Raw genomic sequence first — 27,236 nt, 5'->3', positions numbered from 1 at the left:
TCCGTCTTGGGGGAAAAAAAAAAAAGCTTTAAAATTTTATCACCAGTGTAGTTTTGTGTATCTAACACCACAGTTGACTGTGGTGGTAGACCAGCATCGCAAGGGATCCCTGGTGTTGCTCTGGTTTGTTGTTTGGTTTTTCGAGTTTCGCTCGTTGCCCAGGCTGGAGTGCAATGGTGTGATCTTGGCTCACTGAAACCTCTGCCTCCCGGGTTCAAGCAAATCTCTCGCCTCAGCCTCCTGAGTCCTGAGTAGCTGGGATTACAGGTACCCACCACTGTGTCCAGCTAATTTTTTTGTATTTTTAGTAGAGACGGGGTTTCACCATATTGCCCTGGTTGGTCTCAACCTCCTGACCTCAGGCGATCCGCCTGCCTCGGCTTCCCAAAGTGTCAGGATTACAGGTGTGAGCCACCCTGCCTGGTCTATGTGGTTTTTTTTTTCTTTAAGACAGAGTCGTGCTCTGTCACCTGGGCTGGAGTGCAGTGTCGTGATCTCGGCTCACCGCAACCTCTGCCTCCTGGGTTCAAGTGATTCTCCTGCCTCAGCCTCCTAAGTAGCTGGGATTACAGGCATGCACAACCACACCCAGCTAATTTTGTATTTTTAGAAGAGACAGGGTTTCTCTATGTTGGTCAGGCTGGTCTTGAACTCCCGATCTCAGGTGATCCACCAGCCTTGGCCCCCGAAAGTTACAGGCATGAGTCACTGCACCCGGCCATTTCTAAATCAATCTTCCATTTCTAAAATTTTGTCACTTAAAAATGTTATAGGCCAGGCGCGGTGGCTCACGCCTGTAATCCCAACACTTTGGGAGGCCAAGGTGGGTGGATCACTTAAGGCCAGGAGTTCGAGACCAGCCTGGCTAACATGGTGAAAGCCCATCTCTACTAAAAATACAAAAATTAGCCAGGTTTGGTGGCACACACCTGTAGTCCCAGATACTAGGGAGGCTGAGACAGGAGAATTGCTCGAACCCGGGAGGTAGAGGTTGCAGTGAGCCGAGGTCTCGTCACTGGACTCCAGCCTGGGCGAGAGTGAGACTCCGTCTCAAAAAAAAAAAAATTAGAGAGGTAAAACACAAATGAGGTTGAAAGAGAATAAAGAGCGGAGTGTGAGGCAGAGCCAGGATGGCCGATGGAAGGGCTGCGGCTTGCAAGCATGAGATGAGGCGTGCGGTTCTCTGGAATCAGATGGTACACCACACAGGGACGTGTGCCTTGTGTGTTCCTATGCAGCTCAGTTCAACTGGGTGTGCTTTTGTGTTCACCTAGTGCTTCCCACAGGCAAAATTACACATAAACTCATGTTATGCTCAGAGCATGCCAGCAGGACTGCCCCTCCGCCAAGGGCGCTGACTTGACCCTCTCCTCAACCTCAACCCTAGACCTCAGGCCTGCTTCTGTCCCTCCTGATTTCTACCGTCTGCTAAGCTCTAGCACTGCTCCCTCCAAAGTGATCTTTTTTTAAAGGGAAAGGATATGGGTCAGTATATCAAGCTAGGGAAATGGACATAGGTGGTTTATTTTCAGTTGCCAAGCAGGTCACTTGGAAAGGGCTCGTGGTCTAGGCAAACTGTGTCAGCCACTATCTACCAAGAATGAACAAGCCCTGCCACTTCCACCTCCCAACTCTCAGAGTAAAATTCTTTTCAACTTTGTGATCAGAAAGAAATGGTAAGTCCAATATGCAAGATTTTTCCACCACCATTTGTCCAAAGACAAACACTTTTTTTGTACCAATCTTTATGTATTTATTCACACATTTGATAAAAATGTCACAGTTAGGAGTGAAATCATTACAATGACATGAGTAACTGTACAGACAGACCCCAAGTGCAGAATCAAATTGCCCTAAGTCAGAACATGGAGCAACCGCAACTCCTTCGCACTTGTGCATGTGTGTGCGCTCGCAGACACACACACACACACACACACATATTCTCTCTCTCTCTTATGCACACATCCATCCACATCCCAACAATTGCAGGTGCTAAGTTTGGACATAACCCAGGGACTCTTCCCTGACTTCTGTCAGGTCCTGGAAAGAAGAGAGAAGTAATAAATGAAAAGCAGCTGGGACTGCTCGATGCATCTCTCCTCTTCCAACAATGACGCGGAGAAGGCAAGACATACACTGGGGCAGCTACTTCCTTGGCACAAAAATGAACAGGCAACAAGAAGGTCAAGGAAGTGTTTAAGTTAGTCTCAGGTTTAAACCACTTTTCAACACCACAAAACAGTAGCAAGCAGGAAAAAAAAAACAAAAACAAAAACAAAAACTCTGGCCCTCAAGACTCCAGAAAAAAGGGAAGGAGGAGGATTTAAAACTTGATCCCTATTATTCTAACAAATTGCAGCATGACCATAAGCAAAACCAGCTCGGTCAAACTGACAGCATCAGATTGTGACCTTATCTGAACAGTGTAGTTCACTTTTATTTTGGCTCTGAAGAGAGGAAGAAAAACTTTTGAGAGGAACTTAATGGTAACATAAACCAAATCTCCACTGTATTAGTATTTGAGACAAGATTACATCTATGCATTCACACAGCTTGTCTGTAGATCTGAGAGCTCCAAGGGAGTGGCCCAGCCCCCATTCCTCTCTGCCTTTAGCCTTCTGAAAGAACAAGTCAAACCTGAAATATGAAAAATAATACCTGAATCAAAATGGTGTTTTCTATACAATCGGACTAGGGTAGAATCCTGCTCAATTCCTCAACTCCTATTTGACACAAAAGTTAAAAAATGTTTAAACTAAATTTAAATGTGATGTTTTGAGCATCAAAAAGCTACTATCTAAAAGGATTAGTCTCCCAGTGTTCTTGGTAAATGGGGAAGGTTAGGAAGGAGGCAATGATCCAATGAATATAGAAGAACTGGCCGATTCACAGGAAACTTGCTTTGGATAAGGTGAATCAATGGGTGATATTGTGCAGGCAGGGAGGGAAATTTCTTTGTACAAATTCATGTCCCTGGCCAGGCATGGCCCAGGAGTTCAAGACCAGCCTGGGAAACAGAGTGAAACTCCATCTCTACTTAAAAAAAAAAAAAAAAATTAATAATAACTTCATGTCCCTAGAGATAAAAGCAAGGTGCGGACAAGGCACTTAACATAGCCAAGTATCGTTCACACCCATTCACATCATGATTGTTACCAAGAGCACTCCCAGTAGCCCCTCATTTGAGAGACTCAACTGGCCAACTATACTTTCCAGGTGGACCTGGAGAACTGAAGGAAATCCAAAGCGCTGCACAATCGATGGTGGGATTTGGAATGTCAGCAGAGGAAACTACTCAGAGAAGCAAATGGAGGTCATCCCCTTCTGGCCTGAGGTGAGAGGTTTGTTCCAGATTAGCTCAGTGAGATACCGAATTTCAAAATAGTTGGCCTGAGAATATGACAACACTCCCACAAATGTAGCCTTCTTCTGTTTTGATAAGAGCAATAAGGGCTCTGAATGAAATGGGACATCAGTTATTGAATTATCTTGCACTGGAAGTTACAGCAGATGCCTTCTAATACATGTGGCATGTCCCCCTTCTACAGCAGAGTGATAACAGACTGAGACAGGGCTAGAAGCACCTGTCCCTTCTTATCCCAAAGCCTGTCAAGCATACTCAATCCGAGCAGGGCCACAGCTGCCCTCGTTCTTTCGCTCAGAGGACTGGCTGGTGGCCTTGGCTTCACTACTCATTTCCAGAGGCTTAGCTGAGATGTAGTCCTTTACTTTAATCTCCATATTCTTGGCTTTCAGAGTGGCCATGTGCAGCTTCTCCAGGAAATCTGGCATGCCTGTCAGGAGACGAGAATCAGGTTAAGCTGACATACAAACCAACAGTAGGCTCAAAATGAGAAGACCCTATTTCTTTGATGGTAGGGAACTAGTTCTTCCTTATAAAGATCACAACCTGACTGATAGCCTGTGAATAAGAGCTGCCTCCCAGAATGTGTTCCCAAAGCATGGGTTGTGAAAACTCTGTCTCAGAAAAAAAAAAAAAGAAGAACCAGAAGAGACGTTTTATTTCCCCATTAGGAAATAGAGAAAAACAAAATGCTCAACCCAGGTTCCAGGCCCTGTATACTTGCCCTTACTTACCACTGGAAACCATCCAACTAACACAGTAGCGAGGAAACACCGTTTGGGGATTGTCACTGTATGTCAGTAAGTAGTCAAAGCCATTCTGGAAAAGAAAAACAGCAAAAATGAAGATCCCTGAATCATCAACCACAACCTCCATATCCAGTACCATAGAATAACTATGATCTGATTCTGGAGCAGGGAGTGTCATTTCTTTTTTCACCCTGTGCAGAAAAGAGTTAACACTGAAGGCCTGAGAGACTACTATCCATAGAAAGGTCTCCTTGCAATGTTGACCCTTGGCCAACTTCGCTCCCAGTCAACAGTTAGCTGATATGGGTGGCTCCCTGTGCATAGACTATGCAAACAACGTGGTTTATGCTGAACACAGGCTTTGCTTCGCAGGGTTTGGAATTCTGGTATGTGCTAAGCAGACGGTACTAAGTGACCAGCTCCCAGTAAAAATTTTGGGTGTTAGGCCAGGCATGGTGGCTCATGCCTACAATCCCAGCACTTTGGGAGGCCGAGGCAGGCGGATCACCTGAGGTCAAGAGTTCAAGACAAGCCTGGCCAACATGGTGAAACCCCATCTCTACCAAAAATACAAAAATTAACCGGCCATACTGGCACACACCTGTAGTCCCAGCTACTCGGGAGGCTGAGGCACAAGAATTGCTTGAACCCGGGAGGCAGAGGTTGCAGTGAGCCAAGATCTAGCCACTGCATTCCAGCCTGGGAAACAGAGCGAGACTCCGTCTCAAAAAAATAAATAAATAAATAAATAAATTGGGTGTTGGCTGGGCGTGGTGGCTCATGCCTTATAATCCCAGCACTTTGGGAGCCCAAGGCAGGCAGATTACTTGAGGACCGGAGTTCGAGACCAGCCTGGCCAACATGGTGAAATCCCATCTCTACTGAAAGTTAAAAAATTAGCTGGGCGTGGTGGTACACGCCTGTAATCCCAGTTACTTGGGAGTCTGAGGCAGGAGAATCGTTTGAACCGGGAGGCGGAGGTTGCAGTGAGCACAGATTGAGCCACTGTACTCCAGCATGGGTGACAGACCGAGACTTTTTTTTTTTTGAGACAGAGTTTCGTTCTTGTTGCCCAGGATGGAGGGCAATGGCACAATCTCGGCTCACCACAACCTCCACCTCCTGAGTTCAAGTGATTCTCCTGCCTCAGCCTCCCCAGTAGCTGAGATTACAGGCATGCGCCACCATGCCCAGCTAATTTTGTATTTTCAGTAGAAACGGGGCTTCTCCATCTTGGTCAGGCTGGTCTCGAACTCCCGACCTCAAGTGATCCACCCACCTTGGCCTCCCAAAGTCCTGGGATTACAAGCGTGTGCCACTGCACCCAGCCAAGACTCCGTCTTTAAAAAACACTTTGGGCTGGATGTGGTGGCTCACGTCTGTAATCCCAGCACTTTGGGAGGCTGAGGCAGATGGATCACCTGAGGTCAGGAGTTCAAGACCACCCTGGCCAACATGGCAAAACCCTGTCTCTACTGAAAATACAAAGAAAAAAAAAACTAGCCGGGTGTGGTGGCACACACCAGTAATCCCAGCTACTCGGGAGGCTGAGGCAAGAGAACTGCTTGAACCCGGGAGGCGGAGGTTGCAGTGAGCCAAGATCACGCCATCGCACCCCAGCCTGGGCAACAAGAGCGAAACTCATCTCAGAAAAACAAAACAAAACAAACAAAAACAAAAAAAACAAAAAAAAAACACTTTGGGTGTTTTTTTTTTTTCTTTTTTTTGAGACAAGGTCTCACTCTGTTGCACAGTCTGGAGTGCAGTGATGCAATCTCGGCTCAGTACAGCCTCCACCTCCTGGGCTCAAGCAGTCATCCCACCTCAACCTCCTGTGTAGCAGGGACTACAGGCATGCACTACCACCACAACTAATTTTTTATTTTTTGTAGAGACTGGGTCTTCCCTGTGTTGCCCAGGCTGATCTCAAACTCCTTGGCTAAAGAGATCCTCCTACCTCAGCCTCCCAAACTGCTGGGATTACAGGCATGAGCTACCGTGCTCAGCCAGAGTGTTAAATTTCTAATGGCCTTCCTAAACAGAAACATTGCACACATATTGCTACATTTCATTGCTGGGGAAGGAAGCTTCACATGGACTCCTCCAGACTCCTCCTGTGCCTTTTTCTCTTATGATCCAGCTGCATATCTTTACTCTGACACTGTCATAAATCTTAGCTGGGGGCTGGGCACGGTGGCTCATGCCTGTAATCCCAGCACTCAGAAAGGCCGAGGCGGGCGGATCACTTGAAGTCAGGAGTTCGAGACCAGCCTGGCCAACATGGTGAAGCCCTGTCTCTAATAAAAATACAAAAATTAGCCAGGCGTGGTGGTGCACATCTGTAATCCCAGCTACTTGGGAGGCTGAAGCAGGAGAATTGCTTGAACCTGGCAGGTGGAGGTTGCAAGTGAGCCAAGATCGCACCACTGCACTCCAGCCTGCACAACAGAACAAGACTCCGTCTCCAAAAAAAAAAAAAAAAAAAAAACACAATATTTTGTACACAGTATGCACATCCTGAAGACAAAAAGACCACAAAATTTTATTCTTCATATTATTGGTGATCTTACTGTATTGTTATTCTGAGGCTGTGTATTTCAACAAATTAGTAGTTAGTTGTGTTAGAGTTCCTGGGAATTGAGTTCTACAGTACAGGGAAAGACAAAAGATAGAAGATAGAAATAAAAACTCCATAGTCCTGAATTTGAATTAAAAGTATTAGTATATACTTAGGATTTATTTTATCTTAAAAATATACCAGTAAAATGTATTACTTGGTTCTGTCTTCTGAAAAGGCCTACAAACAATAAACGACCCAATAGCTATGAATATTCTTAGCAGCCAAATTGTGGTATTTAAATGCCATTTTCCACTAAAAGGAACCAGGACTCCCTAAAGAAATGTTAATTTCCAGGTGTAAAACTAAAAATATACAAGATGAATCTACAACATCTTGTAACACCAGAAAGCAAGACAGCTTCTGGGGTCATGTCAAAGGGGCTTGAGCCAACAAGAAGACTCCCAATGACCAAAACTGGAATCAATTTGAGCATCAATAAGGATAATATATTTAAAAACTAAGTACATTTAAGTCTGTGTCTTTTTTTTTTTTTTTTTTTTGAGACGAGTCTCACTGTGTCGCCCACGCTGGGGTGCAGCAGCACGATCTTGGCTCACTGCAACCTCTGCCTCCCAGGTTCAAGCCATTCTCTCCTGCCTCAGCCTCCCAAGTGGCTGGGATTACAGACACGTGCCACAATGCCTGGATAATTTTTGTACTTTTAGTAGAGACAGGGTTTCACCATGTTGGCCAGGCTGGTCTCAAAATCCTGACCTCAAGTTATCTACATGCCTCGGCCTCCCAAAGTGCTGGGATTACAGGCGTGAGCCACTGCGCCTGGCTTTTTTATTTATTTTTTTTGAGAAGGGTCTCAAACTGTTGCCCAGGCTGGCATGCAGTGGCACAAACACGGCTTAATGCAGCCTTGACCTCCTGGACTCAAGTGATTCTCCCAACCTCAGCTTCCCAAGCAGCTGGGACTACAGGCACATATCACCATGCCTGGCTAATTTTTATTTTTTGTAGAGACCGGGTCTCTCCATGCTGCCCGGCCCAGAGCTGTTTTACAAATTTCTTACTTGGGCTGGGCACAGTGGCTCACGCCTCTAATCCCAGCATTTTGGGAGGCTGAGGTGGGAGGATTGCTTGAGTCCAGGAGTTTGAGACCAGCCTGCGCAGCATGGTGAGACCCCATCTCTGCAAAAAATACACAAAATTAGCCAGACATGTTGGCACACGCCTATAATCCCAGCTCCTCAGCAGGCTGAGGCAGGAGGATCACCTGAGCCCAGGAAGTCAAGGCTGCAGTGAGTTGTGATTGTACCACTGCACACTAGCCTGGGTAACAGTGGGAGACCCTGTTTCCAAAAAAACCCAAAATCCTTATTTGAGATAAATACTGAAATATATAATAGAAGAATTGGGTTCTCCTACAGTAAAGCTAGAATTTGCTTCAAAATAATCAGGGGAGTGAGAAAGGAAATGGGAAAGGGTATAGATAAAACAATTTTGGCCATAAGTTGGTAACTGGAGCTGGGGATGGATACATGGGGTTCATTATACTCTTCTACTTCTGTATCTTTTGTATCTATTTCAAATTTTCCATGATAAAAACCCCCTACCTTGGCTCAAAGATCTAATTCCTATTTGGCAAATCCAAACTCAGCTACATGGTTTTCGAGTACCCTCTGTACACAGTCAATGCAATTTATCACTTCTCCCTAACCTCTACTTTCCTTTCTAAGCATGTGAGTCTCTCAGTGCATACCTGGCTCATTCTTATCTTTGTCTTTGCTTGAATCATGTCTTCTAACCCTAGTGCCCTGCCTGCTTTCCTCTCTATCCAGTGTACTTTTTTTTTTTTGTTTTTTTTACAAGGACCAACTCAAGTCCTTGAGATGGTATAAATAAAACAACTTGATGAGAATAAGAAAACTACACTAAAGAACACTGTCCATATAGCCCTAAATCGAACACAAGCAATAGGGAGAAACAAAGCCATTATAAGGTGAAGTGGAACTAAAACCAGCAGCCACTAGCATCAATATCTATACTCTCAGTGGAGATTTAGCTTAAAAAGATCTAAAATAAACACAAAACACCTCATTAGGCTGAAATAAATATTCTTTTCAAAGAAAGGTCACAGAATTTTAAAGAAGGCAGACAGCATGAGTCCAATCTTCCCATTACTCTGGCAAGGAAGCAGAAATCCAGAAAAGTTTCCATCCAGTGCTCTGCCCACTGTAGTAAAATGTTGACAGGAGGTACTCGCTCTAGTTCCTGAAGAATGCTACTGATACAGGCTAATGCGTCAGTGGCTATGATTCTTTTAACTATCTCTCAGATAAGAGGGAACCAATGGATTGCCACTACTTTGTCCTTGGGGATCTTCCAGGTACATCACCTACGTCAGGAGTTCCCAAAAAATGGTTCCCAGACCAGTAGCACCAGACTCCCCCGAGCGAGAACTGTTCCTGCGCCACACCCCCTCCTCCCTAGTTCAGGTAAGACATCCCTTGAGAAAATTCCACAGCCATGACATATTATCTCTTGGATGAGGTAAAACTCACCTCATCAAATGACTTGTGGGGACGGATAACCATTTGGGATTCATATGATCTGACCCTGACGAATTCTGGAGACTCTGGCACACTCGGATGCTCCACAGCACTGGTAAGGAGGAAAGGAGAAGCAAACTCTTAGTAATGTCTATATATAAAACAACAGGAGAGCTAAGTTAAGGGGAAGGCCTAAAAAGCTGGCTCTGATATTTTTAAATACACAAAACAAAGGAGTCACTAAGATGAATAAATACAAACTAAGTTCTAAAAATGAAGTGAAGGCCAGACGTGGTGGCTCATGCCTGTAATCTCAACACTGGGAAGCCAAGGAAGGAAGATCACTTGAGGCCAGGAGTCCAAGACCAGCCTGGACCACACTGTGAAACCCTGCGTCTACAACAAACAAATGAATTAATTAAAAATGAAGTGAGTTCCTTTGGTAATTTATGGCTCACTAGGCTGTGGGTCAAAAACAACAGCACTTCTTTTGATTACCAACATTAAAGAACCCAAAAAAACAGTTTAACTAAAAGCTTGTATCTCTCCATTCTTTCTAGACAGTCAGAGTCCCTCATCTTCTAGCTGGATGGAAGGGGCACTGGCTGCAGGGAAGCCTGTGAGAGACTCACAGGACACTAAGAATATACAAACTCAGGTACGTAGGAATGAAGGCCACAGCTAAAGGAACTCAGCAACAGCCACAGGCAGCCATACATACCGCGACACCAACACCATCATGTTGTTTTCCTGATCCACACTATACCGCCGAACATAAACATAATCCCGTGAGTACATTGGATACTAAAGAAATGGAGGGGCAGGATTAGTGTTCTGCATCACACAAACCTGGACAGAAATAAAATCAGAAGTAAAAATACTCACAGGAAAATGGGTTACCCAGTGAAGAACCTCGGAACCACTAACCACGTCCCTCTCAATCACCTCCAGCTTGATCACCAGGGCATCCCATTTTTTTCTATACTCTGTGTCCAGCTGCAGAAAGAGAAAAGACCATGAATACCCAAGAAGACCCAAAACAAAAATACAGAAAGCTTTCCAGATGCTTTGGTCTCTGATCCAAGAATCTTATTACAAGGAGAGAGTAATCTGACCTAACAGACAGTGCCAGAGTGTGAGAGACATGGCTGTGTTTACTACAGATGATTCTTTCAAAATCACCTTATACAGGCTAATGTCATTACACTGAATGTGAATCTTCATTAGACAAACCAAGGAAAAGTGTAACAAAATATTTTAATAGACACATCTGGGGAAAAATAATATATAGTGATATGAATGTGTAAGGGTAAGACAATTCTAAAAAGTTTTAAACAACAAAAAGTCCAAAAGTATTAAGTAGACACCTCACACACAAAAATGCAAGCAGCATATTTTTTTAAATTTCTGGCATCACTAGTAACTGAAGATTTTCAAGTTAAGACAGATATACCATATACATAAAACCAACAAAAATTCACTACAAATTAACAAGATCCAGTACCTCAGGGAAAGTGCACTTGCACGTTAGAGTGAGTGTTATAACCAACGAAGTAGTTATCGGAAGTCAGCAAAACAAATGAAAAATCCAGAAAGAAAAAAATTTTGTTCTAGAACTCTGGGCGATCCCACCTCCCTGTTTCATTTTTTAAACCATCTTCCCCTACAAGGAGGAAAGCAGTCTTTGAACAGATACTCTTCATCTTTATGAAATAAACATTGGGCCAACACAGTGACTCACACCTGTAATCCCGGCACTTTGGGAGGCAAAGGCAGGAGGAGCACTAGAGCCCAGGGAGTTCAAGACCAGCCTAGGAGACATAGGGAGACCCTGTCTCTAAGAAAAAAAAATTTTAATTAGCCAAGTGTGGTGGCGCATGCCTGTAGGCCTGGAAGCTGAGGTGGGAGGATCACTTGAGTCCAGGAAACAAAGGCTGCAGCAAGACATGATCACACCACTGTACTCCAGCCTGGGTAACACAGCAGGACCCTGTCTCAGGGAGAGGAAAGAAAAAAAAAAAACCCTCCACTATGGAAATGTTCTTGATTTGAGGTTAAACAGATGTGACAACTAAATATAATCCTATCTGTACTGAAGTGGAAAATGCTGTAAAGGACATTGAGTCAACTGATAAAACTGATAAATACAAACAGAGGACTACATGAAAGTGTTCCATTAGTGTTAAATTTACTAATTTCAATAATGGTATCATGATTAGTTAAGAAATACGGCATATGGCTAGTTTTAGGAAATACACACTGGAAGAATTTAGGAGTAAAGGACTATGATGTATGTAACTTACTCTTAAGTTGTTTGGGGAAAAAAACAATAAAGCCTCATAAAATACATTAAAGTATTCATATCCATTCCTCTATCTGATATTCCCAACAGTCCTGTGGGAGGGCAAAACTGATCTCATCCCCATGGGACAGATAAAGAAATTCTAAGTCAAATGTTTACCTAAATGCTATGCAATGTGGATGACAGGTAGATAGATGGATGTACTTAAGCCAATGTCACCTGAGTCAGATAAATGATTCATGTAGACAGTAGCAATTGATATGCTATGAGGCTCCAAATCTGGAGAGAAAAATTAACTCACCTGAACATTGAAGAACTGCCGAGGTGTCACATCTGTGTAGGTTCCAAAAACTAGAATGAAAAGAAAGAATAAGGGATGCTGGCCATACTCCAGTCACTCGCCTTGTTTCTTTCACCTAGCGGCGTTTCAGATCTAAAGTACTAAGAGATCTTAAAGGCAGGTTCAGAAACTAGAAGTCTTAGTGGAGCAACAAAGAAAGACAAAGAGGATGTAAGCAAAGACAACACTGAGACATTTGTCATCTGGGAGAAGAAAAACAATAAACAAAAAACTACGGCAAATTTTCTGAGAAACAACCAGAACAGTTTAGAGAAGTATGAAGAACAGAAATCCCATGCACCTGTGCAACTATGGAACCCAAAAGATAGCCACACTGGGCTCACCTCGGTACTGGTAAAGGTGGGTGCCTGTAATTGGGCGCCGCCACAGCTTAAAGTGTTTCTTATCCATCACCATTTCCCAAGGTTGCTCTTTGCCCTCTGAATCTTCATTCCCTTCTGTTTGGGCTTTTGGTTCTGGAGGGTGGTGCTGGACTCCAGAGCTCTGAAACATATTTGACATTTCTTCCAACCGCTTCATCTCATTAATAGATCTGTAAAGGGGAAAAAGAGCCATGGTGAGGTGGTTAGTCAGCCCTGTGAAATGAAGTGTCCACACAAAGGTCTGTGCAAGAAGGTTATACAGTAAACCACAGTATGTAGTATATAAACAGGACACAGTATAGTGAATAAAAACTGAGTTCCTGAGTTTGAATCTTAGTCCAACACTCACTAACTAGATTATTATTTAACCAGTTCCTATTTCTAAATCTATAAAATGGAAATAATAATAGTACCTATCTCGAGGTTGGCTATAAAGATTACAAAGTGTCAAGTGCTGCAGGGCGTGGTGGCTCATGACTGTAATCTCAACACTGGGAGGCAGAGGAGGGTGGATCACGAGGTCAGGAGCTCAAAACCAGCCTGATCAACATGGTGAAACCCTGTCTCTACTACAAACACAAAAATTAGCCCGGCATGGTGGCGCGCGACTGTAATCCCAGCTACTCAGGAGGCTGAGGCAGGAGAATGACTTGAACCTGGGAGGCAGAGATTGCAGTGAGCCGAGATCACGCCACTGCACTCTAGCCTGGGCGACAGAGTGAGACTCTGTCTCAAAAAAAAAAACAAAACAACGAAAAAAAAGTAAGTGTCAAGTGCTTAATATCTATGGCCAGGCACAGAGGCTCACTCCTGTAGTCCCAGCACTTTGGGAGGCCAAGGCAGGAGGACTCCTTGAGGCCAGGTTCAAGACTAACCTGGGAAACACAGTGAGACCCTACCTCTAAGAAAAAATTTAAAAAATTAGCCAGGCATAGTGGCACATGCCTGTACTCCAAGCTATAGGCTGAGATGGGAACATCACTTGAGCCCAGGAGTTGGAGGCTGTAGTGAGCTACAATTCTGCCACTGTAATCCAGTCTGGGCAATACAGTAAGACTCTGTCTCTTTTTTTTGTTTGTTTTTTTGAAACAGAGTCTCACTCTGTCACCCAGGCTAGAATAGAGTGCCATGATCTGGGCTCACTGCAACTTCCGCCTCCTGGGTTCAAGTATTTCTCCTGCCTCAGCCTCCCCAGTAGCTGGGACTACAGGCACGCGCTATCATGCCTGGCTGATTTTTTGTATTTTTAGCAGAGACAGGGTTTCACCGTGTTACCCAGGACGGTCTCAATCTCCTGACCTCATGATCTGCCCGCCTCGGCCTCCCAAAGTTCTGGGATTACAGGCATAAACCACCATGCCCAGCTACACTGTCTCTTAAAAAATAAAATAGGCTAGGCGCAGTGGCTCACGCCTGTAATCCCAATACTTTGGGAGGCTGAGGCAGGCGATCACCTGAGGTCAGGAGTTTGAGACCAGCCTAACCAACGTGGAGAAACCCTGTCTCTACTAAAAATACAAAATTAGCTGGGCACGGTGGCACATACCTGTAATCCCAGCTACTCGGGAGACTGAGGCAAGAGAATCGCTTGAACACAGGAGGCGGAGGTTGCAGTGAGCCAAGATCGTGCCGTTGCACTCTAGCCTGGGCAACAAGAGCAAAACTCCGTCTCAAAATAAAATAAAATAAAATAAAATAAAATAAAATAAAATAAAATAAAATAAAATAAAATAAAGCCAAGCACAACGGCTCACGTGCTTGGCTCACGCCTGTAATCCCAGACTTTGGGAGGCCGAGGTGGGCGGATCACCTGAGGTCAGGAGTTCGAGGCCGGCCTGGGAAACATGGTGAAACTCCATCTCTACTAAAAATACAAAAATTAGCTGGGCATGGTGGTGGACGCCTGTAATCCCAGCTACTCGGGAGGCTGAGGCAGAAGAATCACTTGAACCCAGGAGGCTGAGGGTGCAGTGAGCCAAGATCGCACCATTGCACTCCAGCCTGGGCAACAGAGTGAGACTCCATCTCTAAAATAAATAAAAAATAAAATAAAATAAAGTGTTTGTTATCTGGCACGTAAGTAGCCCTCAAATGTTAACTATGAAGGTTTATGGTTTTAAAATGTCAATTGATATCTTTTGTCCGTTTTTTATTGGGTTGTCTTATTATAAGTATGTATGTATTTTTCCCCTTTGTTTTTAAATTGATAAATTCACATACCATAAGATTCATTCTTTTACAGTGTACAATTCTGTACTTGTTAGTATATTCACAAGGTTGTGCAACCATCACCCCTAATTCCAGAACATTTTTATCACCCCCAAAAGAAACCTCTATCTATCATTAGTCACTTCCCATTCCTGCCTCCTCCCAGTCCTAGGCAGCCACTATTCTACTTTCTGTCTCTATGGAGTTGCCAATTCTGGACATTTCAAGTAAATGGAATCATATGATATGTAGCTTTTGTGTTGAGCTTCTTTCACTTAGCATACTTTCAAGTTCAACCATGCTGTACTTTATTCCTTTTTATAGCTGAATAATATTCCATTGTATGGATAGATCCCATTTTGTTTATCCATTCATCAAATAAAATGTTTCCACTATTTTATTATAGTGCTATTATAATAGCACTATATTATATTACTGCTATTATAATACTGCTATTATAATACTGCTGGCCGGACGTAGTGACTCATGCCTATAATCCTAGCACTTCGGGAGGCCAAGGTGGGTGGATCACTCTGAGGTTGAGTTCGAGACCCAGCCTGGCCAACATGGCAAAACCCCATTTCTACTAAAAATACAAAAATTAGCCAGGTGTGATGGCAGGAGCCTGGAATCCCAACTACTTGGGAGGCTGAGACAGGAGAATTGCTTGAACCCAGGAGGTGGAGGTTGCAGTGAGCCAAGATTGCACCACTTCACTCCAGCCTGGGCGAAAAGACAAAACTGTCTCAAAAAAAAAAAAAAAAAAAGAATACTGCTATGGACATTTGTGTACAAATCTTCATATAGACATGTTTTCAATTCTCTTGGGTAGATTCCTAGGAGCAGATTTGATGGATCATGGTAACTATGCTTAACTTTTTAAGCAACTGCCAAAATGTTTTCCAAACAATTGCACTATTTTATATTCACATCAGCAATGTTTGAGGATTCTAACTGCTCCACATCCTTGGTTCCAATTGCCCCACTTGTTATTGTCCATCTTTGTTATTCCAGCCAACTTAGTGGGTGTGAAATGGTATCTCATTGCGTCTTGACTGGTATTTCCCTAACCTTTTCATGTGCTTATACTAGTCTTGATAGTATCCTTTCATGCATAGAAGTTTTTAATTTTGATGTTTATTTTTTCTTTGATTGCTTGTTTTTGGTGTTATAGCTAAGAAACCACTGCCTAATCCAAGGTCATAAGAACTTATGCCTATATTTTCTTCTAAGAGTTTTAGAATTTTAGCTTACATTAGGTCTTTACCCCATTTCGAGTTAATGTTTGTGTATGATAATGAGGTAGGAGTCTAAACTCATTCTTTTGCATCTGCTTCTCCAGGTGACCCAGTGTCATTTGTCGAAAAGCCTATTCCTTCCCCAGTGAACTATCCTGGCATCCTTGTTGAAAACTGACCAAAAATGTAAAGGTTTATTTCTAGACTCTCAATTTTATTCTAACAATCTAGATGTCTATCCTTATGCCAGTACCACAATGTCATTACTGTAGCTTTGTAATAAGTTTTGAAATTGGGAACAGTGAGTCCTCCAAACTTTGTTCTCTTTTTTCAAGACTGTTTTGGCTATTCTGAGTTCCTTTCATTTCCATATGACTATCAGAAGTGGCTTGCCAATTTCTGCAAAACTGCCTAGGATTTTGATAAAGACTACACTGAATTTGTAGATCACTTTAAGTGGTATTGCCATCTTAGCAATATTAAGTGTTCTAATCTAATCCATGAACACGGGATGTCTTTCACTTATGTCTTTTTAAATTTCTTCCAATGATGTTTTGTTGTTTTTAGTGTTACAGTTTTAGTTGTACACTTGTTAAATTTATTCGTATGTATTTATTCCTTTTATGCTACTGTAAATGAAATTGTTATTTTCAGATTGTTCATTGTTAGTGTACATCAACATGACTTCCGTGTATTGATCCTGTATCCTGCAAACTTGATGAACTCATTTATCAGCTCTAATTGCTTTCTGTAGATTCCTTACTATTTTCTAAATATAAGATCATGTCAGCTGCAAATAGAGATAGTTTTATTTCTTCCTTTCCAATCTAAATGACTTTCATTTCCTTATGTTGCCTAATTTCATTGGTTATGACCTCCAGTACAATGTTGAACAGAAATGGTGAGAGCAGAATCCTCATCTTGTTCCTGATCTTAGGAGAAAAGCACTAAGTCTTTTGCCATTAACTACACTGTTAGCTATGTTTTTTGTAGATACCTTTTATCAGCTGCAAGAAATTTCCTTCTATTCCCAGTCTGCTGAGTGTTTTCTTTTTTAATCACAAAAGGAGGCTGGAATTTGTCAAATACTTTTTGTGTTTATTCAGATGATCACGCAGTTTTTGTCCTTTTTTCTATTAATATGGTGTAATAAATTGATTTTTGTATGAAGAACCGAGCTTGCCGTTCCTTAAATAAATCCTACTTTTCATGGCATATAATCCATTTCATATATTGCTGAGTTCAGTTTGTTAGTATTTTGTTCAGGACTGCGAAAAGTTGTGTGGTTTTTTTTTTTTGTTTGTTCTGAGCCCAGGCTAGAGTGCAGTGGCATAATCACAGCTCACTACAGCCTTAACTCCCCAAGCTCAGGTGATTCTCCCACTTCAGCTTCCCAAGTAGCTGGGACTACAGACAAGCACCACCACATGCAGCTAATTTGTTTTCTGTATTTTTAGTAGAGATGGGGTTGCACCATGTTGCCCAGGCTGGTGTTGAACTCCTGGCCTCAAGTGATCCACTAGCCTGGGCCTCCCAAAGTGCTGGGATTCCAGGCGGGACTCACCGGCTGCAAAAAGTTTTAAAACATGAAAAACACCACCATATATTGTACTATGTATCACTATGTATCATTCAGGGGTATATACATATGTATAAAAACATAGGGAATTATATACAACAAATTGGGATAATGGTGACATCTTGGGGAAAAATAAGAATACAACTGGAAAAAGGTACAGAGGAACCCTAAGTATACTTGTAATATCTTATTTCTTAACATAGCTGTACTTGCAACGCTCGTGTTATTAAACCTTTTTTATATATCTGAAACATTTTATAATAAAAATTTTTTAAAACTTGGCTTGTATTTTTCCCATAACCTCTTCTTTTTTGAGACAAAGTCTCACTATGTCGCCGAAACTGGCCTCAAATTCCTGGGCTTAAGAGATCCTTTCACTTCAGCTTCCCAAGTAGCTGGCACAATAGGCGTGTGCTACCATACCCAGCTTCTCCATGCCCTCCACCTCACCCTACCCCCTGCAACCTTTAAAGAAAGGTTACAGATAAGAAACAAAAATTGCTGGCTGGCTGTCTTATACACTCTATTGCAATTCAAGACTGAAGAAGACCCAAATTACTGCTACACTGTCTGAAATGCCTTTTCACCCTTCAAGCTTCAAAAAAACCACAAGGGTAACTGCTAGGCAGAGTTAACCATACACACTGATTTTTATTCCTTTACACAGGCATATTACACTATAATTAATCTATCTTTATATCTGCTTTCCTTACTAAACTATAAATTCCTTAATAGCCCAGAATCAGTCTTTTTCATATTTGTAGTTCCAGCTCCTAGCATGTCCTGGTAAACATTACATGTCCTGGTAAACATTACATACATTACATGAATAAATTTAGTAAATCAAGAAATAATAAAATGAAAATAGGCCTCAGTAATCCAAATTTTTATTAAAAGATTGCATTAAGGCCTGGGGCAGTGGTTCACGCCTATAATTCTCAGCATTTTGGGAGGCTAAGGTGAGCAGATCACTTGAGCCCAGGACTTCAAGACCAGCCTGGGCAACATGCAAAACTCCACCTCTAAAAAAAAAAAAAAAAAAAAAATTACACAACAAATAGCTGGGCGTAGTGGCATGCAGCTGTAGTCCCAGCGACTGAGGAGGGAGAGGTGGGAGAATCACCTGAGCCCTGGAGGTCGGGGCTGTAGCGAGCCAAAATCATGCCACTGCACTCCAGCCTGGCAACAGAGTAAGACTCTTAAAAAAAAAAAAATTGGCCAGGTGCAACGGCTCACACCTGTAATCCCAGCACTACAAAAAAAAATTAGCCAGGCATGGTGGCCTGCGCCTGTAATCCCAGCTACTCAGCAGGCTGAGGCACGAGAATCTGTTGAACCCAGGAGATGGAGGTTGCAGTGAGTTGAGATCGTGCCACTGCACTCCAGCCTGGGTGAGAGTGAAATTGTCTCAAAAATATATATGTATTGCATTAATATATTGCTGCAAAAGCCAAAAATTCAAAGTTATAGTGTCAATCCAAGATTAAAAGTTTAGAGCAATTCAAAATAATGGTAAGTCTAAAGATTTGTGTTCTAGTCCTGGCTCTACAGCTGACCAGCTGTGTGATCTTATTTTATTTCACCTTTAAAGTGAGGACGTTATTTCTTGAAGTCCTATTAGTTCTAAAATTGAATTTGCTGAATTTTAAGCTTTGGACTTGGATGAAAATATTTATATAGGGGAATATTTGTCATTTTGACTGCCTGAAATCCCTTTCTATTTGGAAAGAACCCAAATAGGTGAATGCAGCCCCCCTCCCGCCCACAAGCAGTTAAAGCACAGCTCCTAATTTAAGTGAGGTTAGAGACTTCTAGAAGGGGCTTTGAATCTTGAAGATAACACAAAGGCACAGGATCTTGAGGGAGCTGGGAGTCCAGGAGTACAACCAATCTGGGGGAAAGAATGCCAGCAACACTGCTCTAAGTAGATTATTCCTGCTGCAGGCCTTGGTCAACCTGTACCCTGGCCTTGTCAATACTGAGTGACCTAATACCGTTTTGATTAATTCCTTTTTGGCTTAAATTAACCAAGACCAGTTTCTTTGTTACAACCAAGAACCCTGATCAGCTGCAAAACCATAGAGAAACAGAGAAGGAACCTTAGGATAGGCATTTAGATGTTGCAGAAGAGAAAGCAAAAGCAAAACCATAGCTAGATTTGCTCAGAGAACAATCAGGCACCATAGGGCATCGATTACAGCATTTTTGAGGTCTATAAAGCATCCTTCAACAATAACTAAGCACAACTCTTGAGTGTCATTCTTTAAAAAAAAATTTTTTTTTCATTGCCCAAGCTGGCCTCAAATTCCTGGGCTCAAGTGATCCTCCAGCCTCCCAAGTACAGGCACATGCCACAACACCTGGCCCGAATTATCATTCTTGCCACATAATAAAGGGGAGCATGTTTCCACTGGTGGAATGTCGTACTAAAACATCAGAGGCTCATAAAATAATTACATAGTTAATAAAGTTTTAAGAAAATTATTAACTATAGGCAACATTTTTTCATGACCTTCTAAGAATCAAGGTGGTTCAGAGCATCTGACCCACTGCTTAATCAAGCTCTCCTATATAATTAAAGGTTACTAGGTGGCTTTGACTAAAATTATGAAAAGGGACGGAAATGTCTTGTGGAGACACAGTATGAATGATAGAGCAAGACTGCTTCACGAAAATGTAAATGATCAAGTTATTTTTTCCCAAGGTTTAGGAATCCCTGAAGGGTCTGAACTTCTAAATGCTAACATGACCAGTTAACATACAGGAGCACAAAGTCATTCACTATCATATATGTGGAGAAAAGGAAAACCTCTCATGATACATCTCTTTAGGCTGCTGTGCCAAATCTTGTTTGGATGGGATGGGTGGCTAAACCTTCACATCTTAAGAGACTTAAGAGAGGACAGAAGGACAAAAGAGATTATTCCCAAAATAGTAAAATCAGCAGATTAGAAAAAGGATCAAGAAAAGAGAGACCATGCCTTTCTTTCTCCAAAACGAAAATCATTTCAATATCTGAAAAAGGCTGGACCGAAAGCTATAGAAACTGAAAGCAAACAAACCATGAAAACAAAGTAAGTGAAACAACATTTGGTTCATCTAGGGGTCCTGCCCTCAGCATGGAGCTTGGTGTAAGGCTCCAAAATTACTTAAATGAAACCATCCCTACAATTAGGAATTTCAGTCAGACAACAGCCTCACTTCACATAATCCTCCTCCTCTTCAAATTCCAAGTTATTGTCAAAGTCAGGTTCTACTGATACGGGACACACCTAGAAATAAAAGACATAGGAGTCAGGCGCAGTGGCTTATGCCTGTAATCCCAGCACTTTGGGAGGCCAAGGCAGGCGGATCACTTGAGATCAGGAGTTGGAGATCAGCCTGGCCAACACGGTGAAACCTTCTCTTCTAAAAATAAACACACAAAATTAGGTGGGCGTGGTGGGGCATGCCTGTAGTCCCAGCTACTTGAGAGGCTGAGGCAGGAGAACTGCTTGAAACCAGGAGGTGGATGCTTCAGTGAGCCCAGATCACGCCGCTGCATTCCAGCCTAGGCAACAGAGCAAGACTCCATACCCCCCAAAAAAAGACATAGGGCCAGGCGCCTGGCTCTCAGCACTTTGGAAGGCCAAGGCATGAGGACTGTTTGAGGTCAGGAGCAGGAGTTCGAGACCAGCCTGGCCAACATGGTGAATCCCCGTCTCCACTAAAAATATAAAAATTAAACAGGCGTGGTGGCACCCCCGCTGTAGACCCAGCCACTGGCAAGGCTGAGGCACGAGAATAGCTGGAACCAGGGAGGCGGAGGCTGCGGTGAGGTGAGATCACACCACTGCACTCCAGCCTGGGCGACAGAGTGAGATTATGTCTTAAGAAAAAAAAGAAAGAGTCCGGGCGTGATGTCTCACGCGTGTAATCCCAACTCTTTGGGAGGCCGAGACAGGCGGATCACGAGGTCAAGAGCTGGAGACCAGCCTGTCCAACATGGTGAAACCCCATCTCTACTAAGGATACAAAATTAGCCAGGTGTGGTGGCAAGCACCTGTAATCAGTGGAGGCTGAGGCAGGAGAATCGCTTGAACCTGGGAGGCGGAGGTTGCAGTGAGCCGAGATCATGCCAATGCATTCCAGCCTGGGCGACAGGGTGAGACTCTGTCCCAGAAGGGGGTGGGAGGGAAGGGGAGGGCAGGACAGGACAGGACATCAATTAGCTCATTGCAGTTCTAGGGCAACTAGTTAATGGTAAAATAATGAAGACAACCTCAAAAAACTGAGGTCTAATTTTATGTAGCTCTGAAGACCTAACAAGGGGTTTAAGGGTTTACCAGTAAGATACCCTGAAGTGACAATGGCCAAAAAAAAAAAAAAAAGTTCCTTTAAGGCAAAAGGACTTTATGCGGATCATTTATCTAGTCAATAACACACTGAAGTTTAACGTATCCCGAATGCCCTGAAAGACAGAAAAGAGAAAATGGCCAATTTTCTTTATGCAACTTTAATGGCACTTATTTACTCAAATTTCTGGAGCAATGAACTGTAACTTTTAAAAAACTATGAGGAGGTTAATGGAACATTTTCCCCTAGCCTTTCATTTCTTAACATCCTTCCTCTCTTTGTTCCTGTAACTTTTCTTTTTAACTGTTCCAAAGCAATCAAAAACATGACTACTGTATTTTTCCATTAGATTTGCCCTGGAATCACAGAATGCCAGCTAGCACCAAAAACAGCAATCCCAAGATATTTTCGTTGTTTAATTTAAGACAACTGGGTACTAGAGCAAGTATTAAAAGATCTGATTTCTACATCTGGCCACAGCAGCCAGTCAAAATCACTTCTCAAATTTTCTTGCTGTTGCTTGATTAATAAGACGCTATTTGGTAAGATGTTCTTAAGCACAAAAGACGAGAAGACAAGTTATGCTTTGTCATTCTGAATAGGACTCAAATAACATAAGGAAAACACATGCCACTTTAAGGCACACATTCAAAAAGACACCCTGCACATTCCACCCGCTTAACCAAAACAGCTATGTTAGAATTAGTTTGTGCCAGGACAAGTTGGTACAGAATCAGCACAGATGAGCCAAAGGCTGTGATTTAGGGGCCATGTGACAATCATGCTCTTTTTCCATTAACAATGAAAGAAATGCACTTGAGACACACTCCAACTGTGCTCTATTATGGAAGCTACCCAAAAATCATCTCACTAGAACAAACGAAATCCAAGATGTTCTAAGCTAGCTATGACAACCTCAGCAGTGCCTACTTTCAAGCAAATAGAATACTTAAACACAAAGCAAATAAGTTAATCTGTACCCAGAATATTTTAATAAAATATAAACATGACAAGCTATCAAAACAAAGACCTAAGGAACCACTGTGCAACCAAGATGTAGTTGTTGAATAGCATATTTGCCTTCCTATCACATTAACAAATATTTTAAAAAGAAAAAAAATCCTCAAGATGAACAACATGATCAAATTTTAATTACATGAAAAACCAAATTCAAGCATGAACCAAACAATGAAATGTTAAATGAGGGCCTTTACTATAACAACCCTAAGGAGGGTCAAAGTGCAGCTTGAAAGTGTTCTGGAGTTCATCTGAACTCCTGAAATTCCAAAGCTGGTTAACTCAGAGCAGTCCCTCTTGAGGAGTTGGATTAGAACCAAGAGTATTTCAATTGCCTCCAGGTTTCAGGGACAGTCTGACCAGAGGCTCAGTCATGAACTGGTCTGATCTCTCTGCCATGGTAAATACTGACTAACTCAAATGCTTACTATGTTCATTTCCTATCTTTTTTCCCCACTAACTCCCCACTAACTCTGTTTAGCACTGCTAAACAGAGGCTCCAGGATCTATTAATATCATCCATAAAAATGCATAAAATAAGCCAAAGAGTGTCATCTACTACGTAAGCCCCAACACTATTCAACTCCCACCCCCAAACTCTCCTTTCCTCTCTTTTGTACCCAGTAGCCCTTTTCCTGGTCTTTCTCCTCTTACCCCAACAATTCCAACTGGAGATTTTCCTCTCAAACTTAACTATGGAACAAGGATATTTCATCATCAAAACTGAAAATTCAAAGTTAATGATAATTTTTCAACTTAAAAGTGGAACACGGACATTTCATCATCAAAAATGAAAATTAAAAGTTAATGATAATTTTTCAACTTAGAAGTTTTCTTCCTATTCCTTTATTTCCCACACCCAAGAGACTGTGATTATAACCAACGGCCAAGTAGCAAAAGAATACTAATAGGAACTAGGCAAAATACCTATCACGCTTTGATAGCTTAACTTTTTTGTGAATAAGGTTGTTTGTGGTTATTATTTTAAGTTGCATTTATAAAAGTTATCTTTCCTGCTAGGAAAAGTATTCCCAGTTCTTAAGATAGACTTGCATTTACCCACAATTCATAGTGTGGCACAAATAGCTGCCTGGCATCTGGGTGTTACACCTCCCACACAGGCCATGGTATAAACTTTATTGGGGTATTTCCATTTTTAACCTAAAAAAAAATGTGGAATAACAGGTTGTTTCCCTGTGGAGGAAATATCAAGAATAAACAGGCGAGTGTGGAATCTGCGGAGGGAGGGGATTGTCTCTGGTTCCCGAAATCACGGCAAAGTACTTTCTGTGCAGGGAGGGCACAGTTTAAGAATATCTGTTGCAAAGAAAATACAGACACAAGGTAAACCAAAAACCAAAGCAAAGTTTCCCCATGACATTACCTGGAAACTACAGTCTCAGAACTACAGATTAACAAACGTAATCAACGGTACTGGGCTTTTCACAGTTTTGATGACGACAGCATGACTTCAGAGTCTAATGGGACACTATTCCCAAAGTTCTAGTTAACGTCGCAAAAATCTGACCTAATTCTTACAGGTTCAAATGTCTGGGCTGCTGGTTTGTGTAGCCTGGACAAAATCCCTTCCAGGCTCTCAATTTTGCCACGAGTCACGATGACAGAGGGCTCTCCTGGCTTTTCTCACAGGCCTGAGTCCCATCTGGATTGAAGTCATTTTGCAAATAGCAGCCCACCACCCTTAGGCCAAATTTAAAATTTGTTTTGAATTTGCACCTTTCTGGTTGTGTTAAAGATTACAGATTACGTGAACAAGGGCCTCCATGCCTTCGCTATCTAATTGATTTCTACAGTGTTGTTTCTTTACTGTCTTGCTCGCCCCACTCAAAGTCTCTCTCCTACACACCAGCCTACACACTTTCAGTTCTATTTTATAACCCGACAAATGCAAATTGACACACAGAGACAAATAACAACGCGGTTTGCTGAAGCAGGTTCAATCGACTGTATTGCCAATTAAAAGACCACCGGGTGAACAAGGGCCAACGACCACAGGGCAGGCCCCAGGGTTCACAAGCCCCCCCACCCCACGGCCCAGAAAGAGCTCGCCGCAGCGCCCACCTCTGCAACTCCTCCTCCTGGATCCTCTCCTCGTCCCAAACGAAGACGCCGGCTAACGCCGCCATCAAGGCAGAGGCATGGCCAGGACGGCCGTGCAGCCGGCGCCAGAGGCGGCCGAGGAGGACGCGGCGTGAGCTCTCGGAGTAGAGGCGGCCGTAGAGCTGCGCGATCTGCTGCGCGCGCCGCACGCGCAGGCCCGTGACGAAGCGGCACTGATTGGCCAGAAGCGCCAGCAGGCCCCCACCCCGCGTCCCCGCCAGCCAGGCGGCCAGCAGCCTCCGCGGGAGCATGCCGCCTCCCGCAGGGCCCGCCGCGAGCTTCCGGGGCCCAAGGAACCAGTCCGGAGGGGCGCAGGCGGTGGTCGCAGCGTCCCCCTAAATGGCCGGCCACGAACCCGTCTCACGGTCCCGCGGCCAGGAGCCGCCGCTCATCTCTCTCTGCAGCCACCGCTGAGGAAGAGTCTCCTCTGAGGGGAGAGTCGGTCATGGCAGCAGACGCCGGGATGGCTCCGCGACTGCTACACCAGGCACTCCTGGGCCCGGGCAGCAGACCAGTCAGCCCTGTGGCTCCTCGGCGACCTCCGGCGGGCGCCCGGGGCCGGGAAGCAGGGCGCGCGGACAGAAACGAGACAGACAGCTCAGGCCCAGCAGCACGCAAGCTCCCGCGCCTTCCGCGACTGCCACACGCGCGGCGCGCGCGCACCCTACCCTTTCTCCGCCACCTGGGCCGTGATTGGGCGCGACCTGGGCTCCTGGGTGCTTATTGGCGCCGTCAAGTGCTCGTCACCGCCCCTTCCCGCCCCTTCATGCAAGCGCGGAGGCCGCCTGCTAGCAAGGTAGGTGGCTCGGCGGCGAGAGCCGTCAAGGGCGCATTGGAGAGTGACCCTCGGACCCTGCTGCCGCCGTCGCCGCCATCTTCCGGCCGTCCCAGCCCCGCCCCGCGGAGAAACCTGGCCAGGTTCCTGTTAGAATCCTGCCAGGTGTTAACTTGTTTTAAGAGGCCGGCACGCTGGCCCCCTTCTTTATTAGAGTGCAGGGTGGGGGCGGGGCTCCGCATGTCTCTGCAGGGGCTGGGGGCTCCCAGTGATAACCGCCGTTGCAGAATTACAACTGAGACAGTGAAAGAGATCTGACCTAACCAATTCCATCTTGCTTCTGTCCTTGTTCATTCCTGAGCTTAGGTGAACTAATTTTGGGAGGAACTTAGTTTATAGTTTAAAATAAAGAGGATAACAGCCCTTTCCCAAAACAAATCTTCTTATCTGGAAACTAGACTGCTTTTGTAGGACTAATAAGTTAGCCATAAGATTGGAAATTATGGTTTAGGAGTCATGCAGCTGGAGGCTACGAGATTATGATCCCCCTAAACTGCTCTTAAGATCAGTGCTTGAGATATTTTGCTGACCCCGCACTGGATGGATCCTGGCACCACCCAGATGGATAAACTGGCTCATCTGACCTTGTGGCCCCCACCCAGGAACCAACTCAGTGCAAGAGGACAGCTTCAATTCCCTATTATTTCATCTCGACCCAACCAGTCAACACTCTGGACTCACTGGGCTTCCCCCACCCACCAAATTATCCTTAAACACACTGATCCCGGAATGCTAAGGGAGACTGATTGAGTAATGTTGAAACAAACTCCAGTCTCATAGTGGGCTCTGCGTGAATTACTCTTTATTGCAGTTCCCCTGTCTTGATAAATCGGCTCTGTCTAGGCAGTGGGCAAGGTGAACCCATTGTACGGTTACAAGTTTGGGGGTTCGTCTGGGATACCCCTTGTGGCTACCTGTCCATGGTTCGGTAGCCCCACCTCTGGTGACAGATCCAGAGGCCAGCCTAAGCGGCCACATAGTTCTCTTGGACTAGGGGCTAACTCTGGCACCGTCTCTGCCAGTGGGGCACTGCTAGCCCAATATGCATGGACTTAATCGCAATGGAGAAATAGTCCTGGGGAGACATCCCGTAACTGTAGCCCTGTCACAGGGTATCTGTAGCTCCATGGCGGGGCGCTGTAGCCAGGTCATGGAGTGTCTGTAGCTATAGCCCCATCATGGGGTGTCAGGTTGGTGAGTATCCTAGGTGCTGCCAGTGCCTCCTTCCTTCTCCGGACTGATTCTGTAGCCACATGGTGGGTGTCTGTAGCTCCACCATGGGGTGTCTGTCTCAGTTTGGCTCCTGGGGCATCTCAGTTGGCTCTCCCTAACTAGGAAGAGTCTTGGTTCGGGAGACTTCTCAATCAGGAATATTTCAGGGAGATTTGTCAGGTGGAGAATAGGAGGATAGTTTGGAAGGGGTACTCTTGGAGTTCTTGGTTAGGACCTTAATTTGGAAGGCCTTCTGTCTGTCTTGTCTTCGTGTGTGTGTTTGTATATATGGACGGGATCTCTGAAGGAATTGCTGATGAAAATCCAGCAGGCCTAACTTGGAGAACACTCCTTATTTATCTAGTCACATTCAGTGAGCCCTGAAAGAAGTTTAACAGGCCTGATTCAGGGTGACTGCTCAGAGACCACCCATTG

The 27,236-nt window shown here is 43.9% G+C and overlaps 1 protein-coding gene across 2 annotated transcripts; it reads right to left on the bottom strand.

Annotated features, from left to right (window-relative positions):
• Positions 1-1,728: 1,728 nt before the first annotated feature.
• On the bottom strand, positions 1,729-25,449 carry STARD7 (StAR related lipid transfer domain containing 7). 2 transcript variants are annotated; one of them, XM_009442870.5, is made up of 8 exons: positions 24,716-25,449; positions 12,218-12,426; positions 11,835-11,884; positions 10,117-10,227; positions 9,953-10,035; positions 9,244-9,343; positions 4,099-4,183; positions 1,729-3,794 (listed from the first exon to the last, which is right to left on the bottom strand). In XM_009442870.5, exons 1-8 carry the CDS (start codon positions 25,003-25,005, stop codon positions 3,610-3,612), a joined length of 1,113 nt encoding a protein of 370 aa, XP_009441145.1. In that variant the 5' UTR covers positions 25,006-25,449; the 3' UTR covers positions 1,729-3,609. The 2 variants fall into 2 exon arrangements, with proteins under 2 accessions (XP_009441145.1, XP_063645683.1); XM_063789613.1 differs by having other exon boundaries at positions 25,110-25,449.
• Positions 25,450-27,236: the final 1,787 nt, after the last annotated feature.

This window comes from Pan troglodytes, chromosome 12, assembly GCF_028858775.2.
Source record: "Pan troglodytes isolate AG18354 chromosome 12, NHGRI_mPanTro3-v2.0_pri, whole genome shotgun sequence".
In the NCBI taxonomy this organism is placed as follows: domain Eukaryota; kingdom Metazoa; phylum Chordata; class Mammalia; order Primates; family Hominidae; genus Pan; species Pan troglodytes.
This window is presented reverse-complemented; position numbering and strand designations above follow the sequence as displayed.